At 41.0% G+C, this 15,616-nt stretch overlaps 4 protein-coding genes across 5 annotated transcripts in view; 2 read left to right on the forward strand and 2 right to left on the reverse strand.

Moving 5' to 3' along the window:
* Window positions 1-114: 114 nt before the first annotated feature.
* On the reverse strand, window positions 115-8,475 carry utp6 (UTP6 small subunit processome component). Its single transcript, XM_015057845.1, has 19 exons — window positions 8,200-8,475; window positions 7,601-7,685; window positions 7,477-7,518; window positions 7,298-7,390; window positions 5,827-5,874; window positions 5,683-5,746; window positions 5,470-5,588; window positions 5,294-5,371; window positions 4,780-4,861; window positions 4,562-4,643; window positions 4,257-4,435; window positions 4,030-4,109; window positions 3,838-3,915; window positions 3,085-3,264; window positions 1,757-1,837; window positions 1,490-1,599; window positions 1,294-1,360; window positions 1,055-1,127; window positions 115-784 (listed from the first exon to the last, which is right to left on the reverse strand). Exons 1-19 carry the CDS (start codon window positions 8,289-8,291, stop codon window positions 630-632), a joined length of 1,788 nt encoding a protein of 595 aa, XP_014913331.1. The 5' UTR covers window positions 8,292-8,475; the 3' UTR covers window positions 115-629.
* Window positions 8,476-8,789: 314 nt separating this feature from the next.
* On the forward strand, window positions 8,790-10,451 carry rhbdd2 (rhomboid domain containing 2). Its single transcript, XM_015058118.1, has one exon. The coding sequence runs from the start codon at window positions 9,097-9,099 to the stop codon at window positions 10,102-10,104; it is 1,008 nt and encodes a 335-aa protein (XP_014913604.1). The 5' UTR covers window positions 8,790-9,096; the 3' UTR covers window positions 10,105-10,451.
* Window positions 10,452-10,779: 328 nt separating this feature from the next.
* Window positions 10,780-13,510, reverse strand: LOC106963333 (OCIA domain-containing protein 1). The gene is made up of 8 exons (XM_015058227.1): window positions 13,270-13,510; window positions 12,431-12,518; window positions 12,294-12,347; window positions 12,156-12,203; window positions 11,834-11,963; window positions 11,546-11,718; window positions 11,100-11,264; window positions 10,780-10,971 (listed from the first exon to the last, which is right to left on the reverse strand). The coding sequence occupies exons 1-8, from the start codon at window positions 13,321-13,323 to the stop codon at window positions 10,934-10,936; spliced, it is 750 nt and encodes a 249-aa protein (XP_014913713.1). The 5' UTR covers window positions 13,324-13,510; the 3' UTR covers window positions 10,780-10,933.
* A 1,456-nt stretch (window positions 13,511-14,966) lies between these two features.
* The window catches only part of slc34a2a (solute carrier family 34 member 2a), a 13,395-nt gene continuing 12,745 nt past the window's right edge, over window positions 14,967-15,616 (forward strand). Inside the window, exons 1-2 of one of the 2 annotated variants that reach the window (XM_015058420.1) lie at window positions 14,967-15,248; window positions 15,362-15,435. In XM_015058420.1, the coding sequence (XP_014913906.1) occupies window positions 15,412-15,435 (24 nt within the window). In that variant the 5' untranslated portion in view covers window positions 14,967-15,248; window positions 15,362-15,411. Of the gene's footprint in view, window positions 15,436-15,616 lie in introns of both variants that reach the window. The other variant, XM_015058346.1, reaches the window with a different exon arrangement.

Below are 15,616 nucleotides of genomic sequence, written 5' to 3' on the forward strand. Positions count from 1 at the left end.
TCAGAATTTTTATTTTTTACATTGAAAGGTTGCAATTTCTATGAGAATATTTATAGCGAAGGCAAACACTGGATCTATGTGCTGGTATTATAGAGAGATCAGAAAACGCAGTCAGATTAAACTTTTTTTTATATAACAGCCTTACAAGTTGGTATTGTAAAAAAAGAAATGTAGAATTTACAGAACTAAATTAACTGCTGGATTCTTAAACTGGAACATGACTAGAACCCTAAAGAAGAATCAACAGGCTCCTTCATGCTGCACAATTTTCCCAAAGTCAAATTTAAAAAGCATATAATTAGTTTACACTTTTGTGTAGCTCTGGTCGCAGAAGGCACTGACCTCAAATATAAAAAAAAATGATATAGCAGTATTGAAAATTACACAAAATTTCAGGAAATTGCTTGTGGTAAAAATCTTGATTTATTTTAGCTAATGGCCAACAAAGTCCATATTCAGACATACTTGTGGAGGGTTACCAATTAATACCCTTCAACCTGGTTCAAGCACCTATCTCTATTCTTTTTCTAAATTACAGTACAGTGTTTTAGGTCATTATTAGCGCAACACCAGTTCAATACATGCAGATGTGGTCGTTTGACATGTTGGGCTGCATCTTTCATTTCCCTTCACAAGTGTCCGGTCTGAAGCAGAGTGTATTTGGAGGTGAATCTCTCCACGCTCTCCCCCTCCAGGAACTTCATGGCTCTCCAGTGGATCTTTGCACAGTTTTCTGGCTGGCCGAGCGCTCCCATCTCCTCCTGGATGTACTGCAGCCACAGGTCTTTGGAAAAAAAAAAAAAAAAAGGAATGTTGCACTTTAAACATAGCAGCACTGTTTGAAAAGTTTATGATCTTGAGTCAAATGTAATGCCCCATGGTCCTTAAATCAAGCCTCGGTGTTAGCCAATTCTGCTCAAATGTTTTTATTGAAATTCTCTAGCTTTTCCAGAGAGAGAGAAAGACGTTACTCATCTGTCTCTGTTTAACGTGAACCTATAAATAAAAGTTTTTAACTCACAGTTCTTCTGCCGGTTTTTCAACCTGGACTCACCATCGTCTGCAGTGCCAAATTCCTGCAGTGCTCTCTCATAATAATCTCTCAGATTGTTTATCTTCGGAGTTTCCTGCAGGACAAATAAAGTTATTCACACACTTAGGACCAGAGCCGGCCCGAGGCATCAGTAAACCGCTTCTTTCCTTTCAGTTCTTCTTCTTTATACAAATTATTAGTGGAAAATAGTTGATTGTATCAATGCAGCAAGGTGACCACCAAACAGTTGTCATACATACTTGTTCCTTCTCGATTTGAATCATGCTGGTGAAAAACTTCTTAGACAACGGACGATTTTCTTGTAAACTACGGAAAAAAGGGGAAAACGTGAGCAATCTTCAATTTGTCTTTAAAACATGAAAGGTGTTTAAGGATTATCCTCCGCTATTTTTTTCCCCTCCCTTTTAGTTTTTATTTGTTTGAGGGGCACACTACCTTGTAAAGGTCTTTCTGGCTTTCTTATATCCTCCAACTGAGTAAGACCAGTCGAGATAGAGCTCTTTCACCTCCATGGCGATAGCCGGGACAGAGGACAGCAAACCTCTCTGAGAGCAAAGAGATGAAATGTCTGAAAATACTGCAACATGTCGCTGTAATTTAATTGACAAAGGAGTGCTTTTGTGTCCAATTTTTGAAAGCAAAACAAAAGTCTTGCTGCTCTGTCAGACTTGCCACTTTGCTTAAGGGGAGGATTGGTGCTACCTTAAAGATTGCTTCCGTCTCCTCAGCACTCTGGTCGGCCATGCTCCACTGAAGCTGCAGCTGCCATAGTGGTAGACTCTCCTGTACAAAATAACTGAGTGTTACCACCACAAGCTTACATAAAATGCAGATTAATTTTCATTGCTCTAAAATTACGATATGCGAGTCAGTTTTAGAGCAGTTCATGAAATTGTCAACATAGTTTTTCAAAGCATGAGTGGGGAAACCCTTACAACGTGATTTAAGATTTTGAGAATGATTTAATGAATTCATTTCACTGTACTACTCTAAATATACTAGAATAGGAAATGCTAAATAAATATAACAAAACAATCCAAATTCATCTTTAAGTTCAGAAAGACCAGAATCAAAAAGACATTATACCACTATCCTGAACACTCTTCTTTTAACCTCGGGTGTGTTTTGCATTTTATGCAGGACTTCGTACAACATATCCCAATGAAAGCTTGACGGTCACTCTGGAGGCGCTGCAGAGACCCACAGCTCCAGTGTGAATCTTTGCTGACAGAAAAAATAATAAGTTGTGTGTGCTCCACATCTGGAAAGAAGATGTGGAAAATGTGGACCATCTCCTTTAAGTTGTTGGAGTGACCAAGCAGTCCCAGATTAAATTAGACTCATTTTTTACACATTTAGTTACTAAGTACACCGATTACATCAAGAGATCTGAAGCAAAATGAATCATTTAAAATCTTAAAAATATGAAAGCAACATTTATGTAATCTGTAATAAACCTCAATGTTTACCTCCATATTTTAAAAACTGTATTTATGTTATACAGGTAAGTAGACATAATTACCAAACCTCAAACCCTGGAGGTTTTACACATCTAGTCCACACTTGAGCAAACAGAGAGGAAAGACTTGCATAATGAGCAAATGTGTAATCCTCCTCAAGCAGCTACTTTACAGAGCTGGAGTTGGGAAACCCCACCACAACAAGCAGCTATTCTGCAGACAGCCATCAGGGCGTTTGACCGAGTTTAAAGCATGTGTGTGAGGAGAAATGCACCAATAATTCATCGTGTTGCATTTATACTAGACAGCTAGCGTTCAGCCGGTCCTCGGTTTGTCTCACATACAGGCCGAGGCTGCAGTGGACGGTATGGAGCAGAGACTAATTGGGCCAAGGAGATGACCTACTTATGCTGCTGTGCCAGTGGGTAACGTGTGTGACTCTGTTCTCCAGGGAGCGCAATTAAATTGGTTACTGTAACAGCATGTGTGCGCCTCGGAAATGATCAAACCGGATGAGAATAAGAAATAAAGACTAATTATTTGGATGTATGTGTGACTGTGTGTGTATACCTTGGGATTAACGTGTGTGAGAGCGTCGTGGAACAGCTTGGCCATGTCTCCACACCCCAGATGCCTTAACGTTTGCAGACAGAGACTCCAGACCGACACAGACTGGTTGTAGCGCTGCGTGGCCGACAAGGCGAGGCTGGCTGCCGCTTCGGTATGCCCAGATGACAGCAGGATCTCCAGCTGGTCACACAGAGAGCATCAGGTTTGATTCTAAACATCTCTTCGGGGTGTTTCTACTACCTTTTTAACAGGATCTCTACCCTTAAAAAAAAAAAACACTGGGCTTGTTATCTGCTCCTGGCAATACTTGCACTGTGATTGCTTTCAATGCATTGTCACATTATAAACTGTAAAGCTCTACTCTCAACTACCAACCTTAAAATCAAAACTAGGTCTAGAATCCTCCTTCAAATAGGACCTGTAAATAAGCTAATCTGAGTAAAATGAGCCAGTATACATGAAAGCTAAAAAATAAATTACAATGTTAAAACACTGGCGGTAACAAAGATAGGTTGGTTGAGAAGTTATTTGGAAAGACAAGCTATCGAACGCTTTGTGCAGAGTTACCCACAGCTCCGTTCTTGGCCCACTGTTATTCCTTTGGTACATCTATGAAACTTGCAAGCTTTTCAAATTATTGCTCTAAAGCCTTTTAGCGTCAAGACTGGCCCACATTCAATGGTTTGCTTTAAGAGCATAATTTGTGAACTGTGAAGCCAGCAGCATCAATGAATGAATATTCAGGGGTCTTACCCAGTTTTTGTAAAAATTCTCCTTCAGCAGTGAGGAGTCATGGGCACGTTGTAAAACTTCCAACAGCCTCTCTTGCCTCTGTGACACAGACATAAACATGTGAAGCAAGTTACTCCACTGCCTCTTAAATATTTTACCCCCTGAAACTTAACAGTGCATAAGAACTAAAAGTGCAATTTGTTGTTAACATACTTTGTCCTTGAGCTCCTGGACGTTGGTCTTCCTCTTTAGTCTTTCCAAGCAGAAAACAACATAGCGAGTCCACATCGGCTCTGAAAGCAAAACAAAAAAAACAAAACAAAAAAAAAAAAAAAAAGCAGCAATTTCTTATCCAGACATGTAATGGAGTGTATGTACAATGTTAAGACAGAAAATCCAACCATGATTTTATTGATATCATAATTTTTCGGAGCTCTTACCAGTGTTGAGGCTCTTGAGGCCTTCTTCATAGACCTGGCAGCAGCGCTCCTCTCTGCGGTTGATGTCCAAGGCCCGGCCTTTGGCGGTGTGGAGCTCCTCATCCACCCCAGGGGCCTCCAACTCCCTCTTAGCCATGAAATCCCACGTCAAGCTGTCCTCTGTGTGGTTGGCCTGCAAGCTGCAAATAGGGGAAGCAGGAAAGGTGCTGTCTGAACATGGAGTGCTGCCGGAGTTCAATAATTCAGCCTCGGACAGATGCTAAAGAAAGAAAATAAGCACGTATGTAGTTGTGTTTTCTTCTTACTCTTGCAGGATGGAGTCTTGGAGTTCCTTGGTAAAATCAAAGATGGCCGCTATGTTCAGGAGTGAGATGACAAATTCTGCTTCTGTGGGCCCCAAATGCCAACAACAAATAAATCCTTGTTCATATTCAAGTCTGTGCTAAAATAAGTCATAAAAACTAACTAAAACTGCTACTTAGACATTTAACACATTTTTAAAGAAGAGTAACATAAATCGTACCTTTGATTTTTGCCGTAGCATCTTTGTACACAACCTCTGCCAGTTTTCCACTGAGGATCTCTGGAGAAAACTCATATTCGCCCTGGAAGGCATCAACAGAAAACGCTGACACAGCATGTCAAGTGCCTTGCAACATTTCTCCAAACTTATAGGTTTTTAACAGTCACAACGACACAAATGTCACTGTCACTTCTTGGGATTTTATGTAATAAAGCAACACAAACAGATGATTAATGCAGCTGGTTGACAAAGAAGAATGGACAGGCACGTCTCTATGTGTGCAAAACACAAATGAAATTACAGTGAAAGGCTGTCCTACACAAATAGCACTCTAGCGTTAAATATATTGACACGGCACAATTTGCAGCACTTTTATTTATTGTTTTGCTTTTCACTTCCAATCATGAACTATTTATGTCGGCCTATCGCACAAGTCCCAATAAAAATGTTACGTGTAGGTATAACGTGACAGAAGCTGAAAAGCTGAGATTCTTTAGCAAGATAAAGCCCTCACCAAATCCATATCGGCTTTCTCCACCTCTTCCTTCTGCTTCCTCAGCTTCTCGCAGTGCAGCAGCTCCATACGGAAGTACTGATGCACACAGGGACGGAGAATTCAGAACAACACGACAGAAATTGCACTCATCCTTGCATTCGCACACTTGGGCCTTTTCCATTTGCCCGCTTTACCTCCTGGTAGACCTTCTTGTTGTCTGGGTGGAAACGCAGCGCCCGCAGGAACAAGTGTCGGGCACTCTCAGACGAATTTCGGTCCTCGAGCTCACTCTTGGCAGCCATGATCCACAATGCTAATGTAAAAAGCTTCAGTTCAGTTCTTTTGTATTCATATCATGGATCACTAAGCGATATTGGGACTCTGCGTTGATGCTGTGTTTTCTTTACCTGGTTTGTCAGGGTGGATAGCTAACATAGACGCGAACACCTTGCTGATCTGACTTTTGGTTTCCTGATGAGTGAAGCCCAACAGAAGTTAATGGCAGTGTAAACTCTGTGAGTATGAAAAGAGATTCAGAGAGCTCTACATACCCATTTCTTGCAGAAAGCAACATGTGAAAGCCACAGCTGCACATCGTCCTGTCCGTAAAAAGACATCAGGATATTGTTGAAATGATACACAAAACAAAAATGTCATAGAAGCTCAAGTGAACGCTATTTTGATGCCTTTTTTTGTTAGTTGCTCCAACCTGAAACCGTTTACATGCTCCATTCTCAATACTTGTTCCACACAGGAAGATCGTCAGTGGTCTCTAAACTCTATATCCTGTCTAAATTGGGATCCACTTTCTGTAAGTGTCTGTCCAATGCAAAGGTGACAAAGCATTGCGCCGTGGGACTAGCCATTAGCTTCCATCTCCAAAACCAACCAATCTGGTTTTATTCTAGTTGAAGACACCGAAAGAGTCGCCTTAAAAATCCTCAACTAACCACTCAACAAACATTTCCCCTACAACTTCAGAGATGTAAGCCCCGAATGCTAAACCTAAATGAAAAGCCTTCATTATCACTTAGCAGCAAAATTGTGTCGTAAGAAAAGTGCTACTAAGAATGTAGCATCTAAAAGAAAAGTTACAATGGAGAAAGTACAAAGATTGTGCAGTGAATTCCAGGACTGTCTCCTACTAGCTGTTGCCACGGCTGCATAGATTGATCGACATAAGCAGCTGATGTTGGAGGTAGTGAGGCAAAGCCTTTTTGACAAAGGCCTTTTTGTCAAGCAGAGCAGCAAAAAGCTCCTTCTGTCCAAGAACAATATCAAGGGAAAAAGAAAATCTGCAGGAGGAAGCACAAGGATGAATAGCAGAAGACTTGTTATAAGTATTTTATTTGATGAATCCTCCTCCTGTGAGAAACATCTCACATTTTCTTCAGACAAGAAAATGTGAGAGCAACAACAAATCCTTTGTCTTTCCTACAGTGAAGCATGCTGGTACAATCTATGAGTGGGGAAAGTCAGAATGCTGCAATGAGGAAGAAAAAGTTGTATCAAGACGTCAACCAAGATCAACTTGTAGAAATCCAGGCACAAGTTGTAGATAATCAGAGTGATTTCCAACATTCCTCAGAGTCTAACTCTATTGAGAAATGGGAGTCAGCTCTCAAAAAACAGGTGAATAAACAAACTGGGATCATCTCTAGGCACTAACAGGGCAAAGCCTGGGTCACCATCTGTTACAGTTTGAGTTGAAATCCTGGAATTTAGTGGTAACCGCAGAAATTAGGATCAACTCTGTAAAAATTGACACTTCACATAATGTTATACTGAATAAAATCTGTACAATCTTAAACCATATTGCCCTGAATGCCTAATGTCGGACGCCTTCAGAAGAGGGTTCGTGATTAGGCAAGAATCTTAAAGAGACAGGAGCTAAAATGTTTTCCTACTCATATCTGAGGAACTGGGTTGATGCTGAAAGTAGACATAATAAATAAACACTTTTTAAAATTGTGATTCATGTAAAACGTTTCTAGTAAGAAGAGTTGTGCGAACAGTACCAACCTTCCACTTCTTTGTTGCTCTTCTGAAGATGCTATTTATTCTGTGGGTGATGGGGAATTCAATCTCATCTCGTTTGAAATGATAGTTTATGTGCTGGAAAAGAATACAAAAGGTAAGAAAAGACTTTTTTTCCCCATTTTTGATCAGCTGTTTAGTAGTAAGGACCAGCAGCTACATACCCCTCTTCTTTTCTTGATCAACTCTAAGACATTGATTTCATACTGCAACAACAAAAGGACAGAAATAAGATGTCTAATCTTTAAAAACATATAAAGAACCCAGCTCATAAAGACCAGCTTCTACCTGAATGTATGCAATGAAGTCCTCCTTGTTCACGATCAGCCTGTGGAGCTTGTACTCAAGAGCTGTAACCTTTTTGATTATAGATCTAAATCAATCACATGTAAAAACAACAAATCAGTTTTGCACAACGCACAATTTCATGGAGGCTTCAGAACTCTTCTGATCAGAACTGGTATTTGAATTGGTTGCTTTCCTGGCATACACTCTGGCTTTTAACCATAGTTCATACATTTTCAATCGAGTTAGGGCAATTTATAACGCTTATTTTTGACCCGTTTATTTAATTAATTTTAACCTGTTTATTTATTTTCTATTTTGTGGTCAAAGACTGAGCTGTTTAACCACAAAAATAGGAAATGACATGTACAGGTTAATATTAATAGTGAGAAAATGAGTTAAAAAAAAAGATTAATAGGTTTTCCTTTTTTTAATGATTAAAAGCTGTTTCATTTATGTGCGGGAAGAACATCAGAATATGTCCACACAGGACTGTGTGGACATTTACTAAAATCATCCATCTTGATTCAGATTCATTCGAAGATGAGCTCAACGGAACAGTTCCCCAACAACCAGAGAAATATTTAAGCCTCATTCCGTACTTGACTTCTTTCTTGGTGAACAGTCCCACTCTCTCCAGCTGCTCCAGCTCAGGAATCCTGTCCTCGATCCGCTGCTGAACGATCTCCGCCATGTTTTCACCGAGCCCGGGACGGCAGCCTCACACCGCTGATATCAAACTAAACCAAGACGAGAAACTTTATTCTAACTAGCCTGAAGTAGATCACACTGGAATCTCCACATACACACATGGGTGGAAGTTGTAATCGGAGGCTTTTCCGGTTACATCCGCAAATAGGTCCGACTGGGAACTGAATCAGTGAAGCAGAGAGTTCCGCTGTCACCAACGAACTAGCTTACTAACTAAATAGACAGAAAAAAAATACATGTATGTGTACACATATATATATATCCAGAAATAGACAGAATATTTAACATAAATAAAATATTTTAATAAATAAATAAAATATTTATTTTAAATATAGCTGTTTTACAATTTTACAAAAGGTACAAGATCTTTATTTTCTATAATTTTTCTTCTTTTTTTATCAGCATCTTTGGTTTGGATTTTATCAGAATTCTGTCTCAGTGGAGGCTGAAGATGAATGACTTTTATTGTGAAAGTTACTAAGGAATGCTATTGTTACCTCCTGATTTTGAACTAGCCATTCAGGTTTCTTGGGTTTCCCGAGAGGATCGACTGAGCAAGAAGAAGGTAAAAAATTTTCCCAAAAGAGTAATAATGATGACTGTAAACTGAGTATTCACCCACCAGGCGCTGCTTTTAAGTCAAAAGGAAACCCGATAATGTAAAAATTACACTTCCTATTCCGGAAGTGTGAAGGCAGAGAAGTCATCTAACTCTACTAAGCTTCCGCTTTACTCGTATCCAGCGGGCTTCTTGCGCTGTTTTTTATGTTGTTTTTTTTTCTCTCGAGATGCAAACTAAAAACTTTAATGAGCTTTTCAGAGCGGTGAAAGATGTCACTCCTGTTGTCACCAGTGGAGCTCTCGTAGTGGCTCTTTTCTCCTGCGTTTTATTTGGCATACGAACCCATCTCAGCCTGCCTGAGGAGAGCTTCAGCATCGGAGCAACAGTTTTCCAAAGCGGCCACATACACCGCCTCTTCCTGTTCCCCTTTCACCACCGAAGCCTCCCTCAGCTCCTGCTGAGCATCACTGCTCTGCTGTTTCTGACTGGCAGTGTGGAGAAAGGCTTCGGCACGGTTCGCTTCCTGTTCATCTTCCTCCTTCTCACCTCCATTACTGGTGTGATTTACAGTTTCTTGGATCTTCTGCAGGATGCCAGCCAGCACACAGAGGGTCTGCTCCCAGTGGTCTTGGCCTGTGTGGCCTTGACAACCCTACACACTAAGATGACCAAAGGTTTTCTCTGTGGGGTCAGTTTTCCTGCGGTGGCCCTCCCCTGGGTGCTCCTCGTCATCTGCACGGCCCTCGTCCCTCACAGTGTGCTTCTCTGCAATGTTATTGCCATACTGATCGGCTGGGTGCATGGGAAAGGCTGGCTGTCTCCTGTGGACATGTCTGAGTCCAGGGCTGCCGTTCTGGAGAAGATTCTGCTGTTTAAGTTGCTGAGGAGCATCAGCGGTGTCATGTTCGTCCCTGCATCCTCGCAGGAGAGGAGGAAGACCCTGCTTCCACAAATAAACCCCACTCCTGGATCGTACCCGGTTCAAGCTTATGCATCGCTGCCCAGCACTACCACCACTCACACCCCAGCTACAGTGTATGAGGGCTGGCCCCACTCAGCCAGCTTGACACCATCTCAACCTCCTCATGGACACCTTACACCAAACAGTGTTGGACACAATCATGGACATTTTGCAACACACAGTGTTGGACACAACCATGGACATTTCTCAGATCAAATTGTGGGACAAAGTTGTAGCCATGGCCACAGTCATAGTCATGGACCTATGCAGTAGTTGTGGGTTTTTTATTTGATTGCTTAACGAATCCTCTCACTTCTTTGTGTTTCATTCTTAGATGTTACAGCATCCAAAGTGAAGGACTTGGTAAATGCGGTTATGATTTTAATATTTTATACCTTTTTTTTTTTTTAATGTGGTGTTTCTTTGTAAAAAAAATAAATTGTTTGGGTTTTTTTGTTTTACAACTTTTTATACTTCCAGTAATAAATCTATATTTCAAAAGGCCTCTAGTTGTATGTGATCCGATAACTAATTAATAGTGTCAGGCTGTAGTTACTCACAGCAACAGGGTGGTTGAATTTATCAAGGTTTTAAAATGTCATGGTTTCAAAACCACTAAATTTATCCATGAAAATAAAATAAAATATTTTTAGGGAAATACAAGAAAAAGTGCCAGGCTGACCAGACCTAGGGCTGGTCAATATGGAATTTCATCATGATATTTTGTGATACTACTGTCAAAATATGATTAAAAAAATTCTTAAAAAAAAAGTTTTTAGTTCAGTAATGTTTTCCAACAAACCTCTTAAACAGAACTGTTTGATCCCCCCCCCCCAAAAAAAACCTTTAAAAGAAAGATTTGTCCTTTTTATCCAACGATGCATCTATTTTATAACCCGATATTGTTTAATAAAATTAACTCAAATAAAAACATCAAATTAGAGCAAGTCATCGACCAGTTCGGTTTAATTCACACCGTCAATGTCACATTGGTCACGAACTGAATCAAAAACGCAGAAGAACAGGAAGAGCTTTGAGCCCTACATCACACTGTTATCGATGATGTCAGAGCACAGGCACATCATCCGGCCAATGGAAGGACTCATTCTTCCCACGTGTCTCCGTAGATGTTCTTCTTCTCTGAAACGTAAGCAACACCGAAAATGATAAGGTTTAGTCTTTTCCATCCAAACTATGCACGTCTATCTCTTTACTTTTCCCTCCTTTGCTGTACTTTCTGCTACGACTTTCCAACCGCAGCCACTCACCCGGTTTCTTGCTTCTCTCTGGGACCTTCTCTGTGGGCGCTTTGAGCATTGTGTCAGCCTTCTGAGTGAGCGTCACCTCGTAGTTCTCCCGGTTTTTGAGCCTCAGGTCCTCATAGAGGATCGATTTCTTCTGAGGTACTCCGTCTTCCTCCAAATACGACTGTACTGAGGCGAACAGAGGCAAAGAGATTTACGTCATATAAACAATCAAAATTGAATTATGACTGACCGACAACCAATTGTGTAAAGTGATAACAGCTGTGCACCACATGCAGAAATTTTAGCGGTTGCCATTAGGCGTTTGCCGTTTACTGGTACTGGATAGAGCATGATTTTAAAAAGTTACTGCTTAAAGAAAAAGAAAAAAATTATTTTAATAAGCCGACTTGAGAAATTGAGAGGAGTAGCTCTCGTTTGAGGTGAACAGTGACTTTTCTGATATGAACCTGGAGCACTGAAGTCATCTGCTCTGTCCATCTGTCCAGGAGGGTCAGAGCTGAATCCATATCCGTGATCCTTGGTCTGGCTGGACGCTGCGCCGGGAGCGTCTGGAGGCTGGAACATGGAGTCAAACGACGGACTGTTTGGGTCGCTGAGCTCTGACTGAGGACCACCGGGGCTGTGAGGAGAAGCACACAAACAAAAGCGGCTACTGATGCTGTCGCTAGCAAAACCTGAGACAAAGACAGTCAGAGAATTTAAGGAGGCTGCCACCTGCTGTGTGTCCGACTCACAAATGCGGCGGCATCCCTGCCCTCTGCCTCAGGATTTCTCCCAGAGGAGAGTTCTCCAGCTTCTTGAACTTTTCCTGGCACTTTTTCATGTACGACAATTTCCCAGCCATGTAGCCACAAAAGCCAGCAACTGGAAGATGAAGCATACGCAGCAGCTTATTTGTACAGAAATGAAAAAAAAAAAAAACTTTTTTTTTGGGGGGGGGAAAACACTGAAAATACGTTCTACTTTCAACAGTCAGACAATTCAACATTATCTCCCCCCCATAATTTCAGGCGACATGTGAAGGTTATCACTCAGACATAAGAGGCGTTAACTTACAGGCCACTTTAGGTAAAGATCCGAACCTCGGAGACCGAGTCAGAGTCCCTACAAACATTTACAGATCCATGTGACGTTTAGGTTCAACTGACGTGACATTGACATATGAATGTGATTTCACGGTGGGATGCAAATTACCTCTGGCAACTAGGGCTTGAGTGATTGCCATGCTGACCACGGAAAAGGGCACCGCTGTGAAAGAAAGGAAAATATTATTGTAAAAAGTTCATGTGGGCAAAAAGCAGAAAAGATTTTGATTTCTTATTTAAACTTACATCGATAGAAGAAGCTCTCACGGCTGCACTCTTTCAATACCCTCTTCTCCTCCTCTGTGAGGACGTAGTTTTCTCCCAGTGGCACCTGCTGATGGTTGCATGAATGTTAAATTAGAGGCAATCAATTGTAACCCTTGTTAGTTTATCGCTACATAAATGAATATCCAAACTTTACAATATCTCAAACAGCATAGCAAAACTGCAAACCTATCCACACACTACCTTCTACCTAAAATGACTGGACAAGGAGAGGGTCAGTCAGAGAAGAAGACAAGAGTCCTATGGTGACAGAGAGGGAGAATCTGTCAACAAAATAGCCATCAGTGATGGACCTGAAGTCCCATCTCCATTTTGCCCAAAAAAAAGTATGAGGCAGAAGATGTTCAGCAAGACGAGAGTAAAGCTGATGAACATACAAACCACTTTGTGTGGTGAAAAAGTAGCAACACAAATCAACCAAAACAAACCATCCACGCTGCAAAGCATGGTAGGAACATGTCTTTAACCAGAGACCCAGTAGGGACTGGGATTCTGATTAGTGTTGATACAAAGATAGATGAAACTATATACAGGGCCATCCTGATAGAAAAGGAAGCTTCTCCAAGTTCATAAGCATTATTTTGTAAAGCACGAAACTAGTTAATTTAATTTCTAAGTTAGATAATGTGAGATGAAATTAACCCGTTCAGTTAAACTGCTCTAGATATTATAAGCACACTGCTGCAGCCTCAGACTGATGAGATTAAAAACCCGAGTGGGGAGAGGGCTGTTTGTCTCCAAAGTCAACGCAAGCTAAAGTTAGGTGTCAGGCTAACTGCTTAGATAAAGCGTGTGTTTACCTGCGTTGTTCTGCGCTGCTGCTCCTCTGTAAACCCCGAAAGACTAGAAGACATGTTGACGGCACGGCAAGCACTCCTTGGCTCTTCAAAGCATGTGTTTTAACAAAGTAGAAACCACACAACAGCCAGACTTCTTTAGTGTTTGGTACAATGTCATTGCGCCTGCGACGCTTATTTAACCCGGAAGTAGAAACAAAACTTGGCTTCATGTAAGCGGTTCAACTAGGAAAAAGGGTCACAATTGTTCCTTGATAATGAAAAATAATTAAGATGCATGGACAAAATAAAAATAAAAATTCCGATGCATCTTATTAAACAAGTTTCCATTTGTATCTTATTTTGAAAGCTAAACATACATCGTCAGTTAGCGCCCTCTGATGGTAGTGAACACACTGCAACAGCATTTCAAAACAACGGGAAAAAGTCTAACCTGCCTTGTGTTGAAATTTGGGAGGTTTGGAGTCAAACCAACTCTGAATCATTTTTAGCTTTATGGTAGGGTGATTCATCCCAATCAAAGAAGATGAACACTATTCTACAGTGTTATGCCCCATATCTATAGATATAGAAAATAAGGGTTCACACCAAAAGGCCAGCTTGGAGTGTGATTGCTTTCCTTAAAGGTGTAATAGCAGTACTTGGGCCCTAGATGGTGCTCTTGCACTTGCAAAGTAACACTAAAGCCTACACTTGGGCTGCTTTCTGTATAGACTTGCATTTAAAAAAAATCTTTAAACTTTTCAGATTTTACAAGACACAACAAAAAATGTAAAAGTAAGGTAACCAAATTAGAGAAGTCGATTTTAATTTGAATTATGCTGTGTGAGGCAATATATATATTACATATCATCTTCTCTGTCCAGTTGTGTCTGTCAGACAGGTTCATCATTGCTCTCTGTTAAACCAGTCCCAGGGGGCTATCTGGGATAATGTGTGCTGACATTAGTCTCACTGGGTCACAGAGGGGTCAGCTGGGCAAACCATTCTGTCAGTTACGTATACTGGTAAGATTGTGCTTTGTGAGATATGTTGGGACAAAACTGTGTAGAAAAAGGGAAGTTATTCTCGTTTTTATCCCTCATTTGTAGCTTAGATTGATGTACTAATAAAAATCAAATTCAGTCGATTTCAGTCTCAAAATGAGAAACATCCCTCAAAAGATTGGCAAACCAATGCTTTACTCCAGTTCCTCTTCATGTCAGCCCATCATATAAAATCTCATTAAAATGAATATCATTTGTGGTAATAACATGATGAAATGTGGAGAAATAATACAAAGTATTTTTTAGTGAGGTGCACCAAACAAATGAGGAACTCGGGAGTATATTAGGGCGGATAGGAATCATGAAAACATATTCACGAGTTGTTGTGACATTTAAACAAGCAATAGAAAAGGATTGTAGCCTGTCACTCACAACTATCGAAACATCCATGGAAAGTCCAGTACATTAGCTTGACCTGAACTGACCCTAAGCTCCCATCGGCTGCTTTGTAGGTCGACTGATCTCTGAAGTATTGACCAGTGGGTAACTATTGTTAAAAAGAAAAATCTATAGATTTTTACTCCAAAAATAGAACACTGACACGACCACAAACTCAAGTTGTACCGCTTTGATTCAGGGCACATCCTGTACCCCTCCCGCGAGCCAGCTATTCCCATGAGGTCCCGCGGGTCCTCTCCCGCAGTTAATCAAAGAGTCAACCAGCTGGAGTGACAGGCATTTTAATGTTAACGGATGGGGGAATAAAAAGGATTTTCTCAGCAAAGGTCTGCGGATGGTCACTTCTTCACACAAGAAAATAGAAGAACTAGTAATAGATTCTGGGTGTAAAATCTGCAAAGCATTTCAGGTGAGCTCAAGTTTGCCAGCAGCAGGTGTACAGGCGCAGGGAGACCACATCAGCTCCAGGCTTATGGCCGGGTACAGTGTGAGCAATGGATTGCGACAGAGCAGGAAGAGATGTTACACCAGCGACAGGTAAGGTTAATCAAAGTTTGAAAGGTGTGTCCAGATTATGTGGTAAACAGAAGTGTTAAAGGAGGGATGTGAGGGCAATGATCACACCTTCTTCTGATGCCTCATTTGTAAAGAGGCAGCATTTCTGAATTTGCGGTCCAGGTGAACTTCCCACCAAAGGAGCATGGATTCCCTCGGCGTGCCACAGGTGAGCAGAGTTTTTTTTTTTTTTTTTTTTTTTTTTTATTTTTCCATCACAAAAACAGGGCAAAAAAAAAAAAAAATGAAAATTCTAAAAAAAAAAAAAACTTTAAAAAAAAACCTCCCCCCCCCGGGGCCCCCCCGGGGGAACCAACCCCCCTTTGGGGGGAGGTTCCCCTGGCCCCAAA

Source organism: Poecilia latipinna, unplaced genomic scaffold (genome assembly GCF_001443285.1).
Source record: "Poecilia latipinna isolate Pla-1442-1.1 unplaced genomic scaffold, P_latipinna-1.0 Scaffold4, whole genome shotgun sequence".
Classification (NCBI taxonomy): Eukaryota; Metazoa; Chordata; class Actinopteri; order Cyprinodontiformes; family Poeciliidae; genus Poecilia; species Poecilia latipinna.

Bases quoted from the DNA above. Each gene is read 5' to 3' on its own strand.
- utp6 (XM_015057845.1), bottom strand. From the start codon at position 8,291: ATGGCGGAGATCGTTCAGCAGCGGATCGAGGACAGGATTCCTGAGCTG. The intron at 7,391-7,476 runs GTATGTAGCTGC...ATTCTTTTCCAG, and splicing joins TGATCAAGAAAAGAAGAGGG to CACATAAACTATCATTTCAA. The intron at 4,862-5,293 runs GTGAGGGCTTTA...GATGCCTTCCAG, and splicing joins AGAAAGCCGATATGGATTTG to GGCGAATATGAGTTTTCTCC.
- rhbdd2 (XM_015058118.1), top strand. From the start codon at position 9,097: ATGCAAACTAAAAACTTTAATGAGCTTTTCAGAGCGGTGAAAGATGTC.
- LOC106963333 (XM_015058227.1), bottom strand. From the start codon at position 13,323: ATGTCTTCTAGTCTTTCGGGGTTTACAGAGGAGCAGCAGCGCAGAACA. The intron at 12,204-12,293 runs GTAATTTGCATC...AAATGTTTGTAG, and splicing joins TCAAGCCCTAGTTGCCAGAG to GGACTCTGACTCGGTCTCCG. The intron at 11,719-11,833 runs GTGAGTCGGACA...TTCTCCTCACAG, and splicing joins GCAGGGATGCCGCCGCATTT to CCCCGGTGGTCCTCAGTCAG.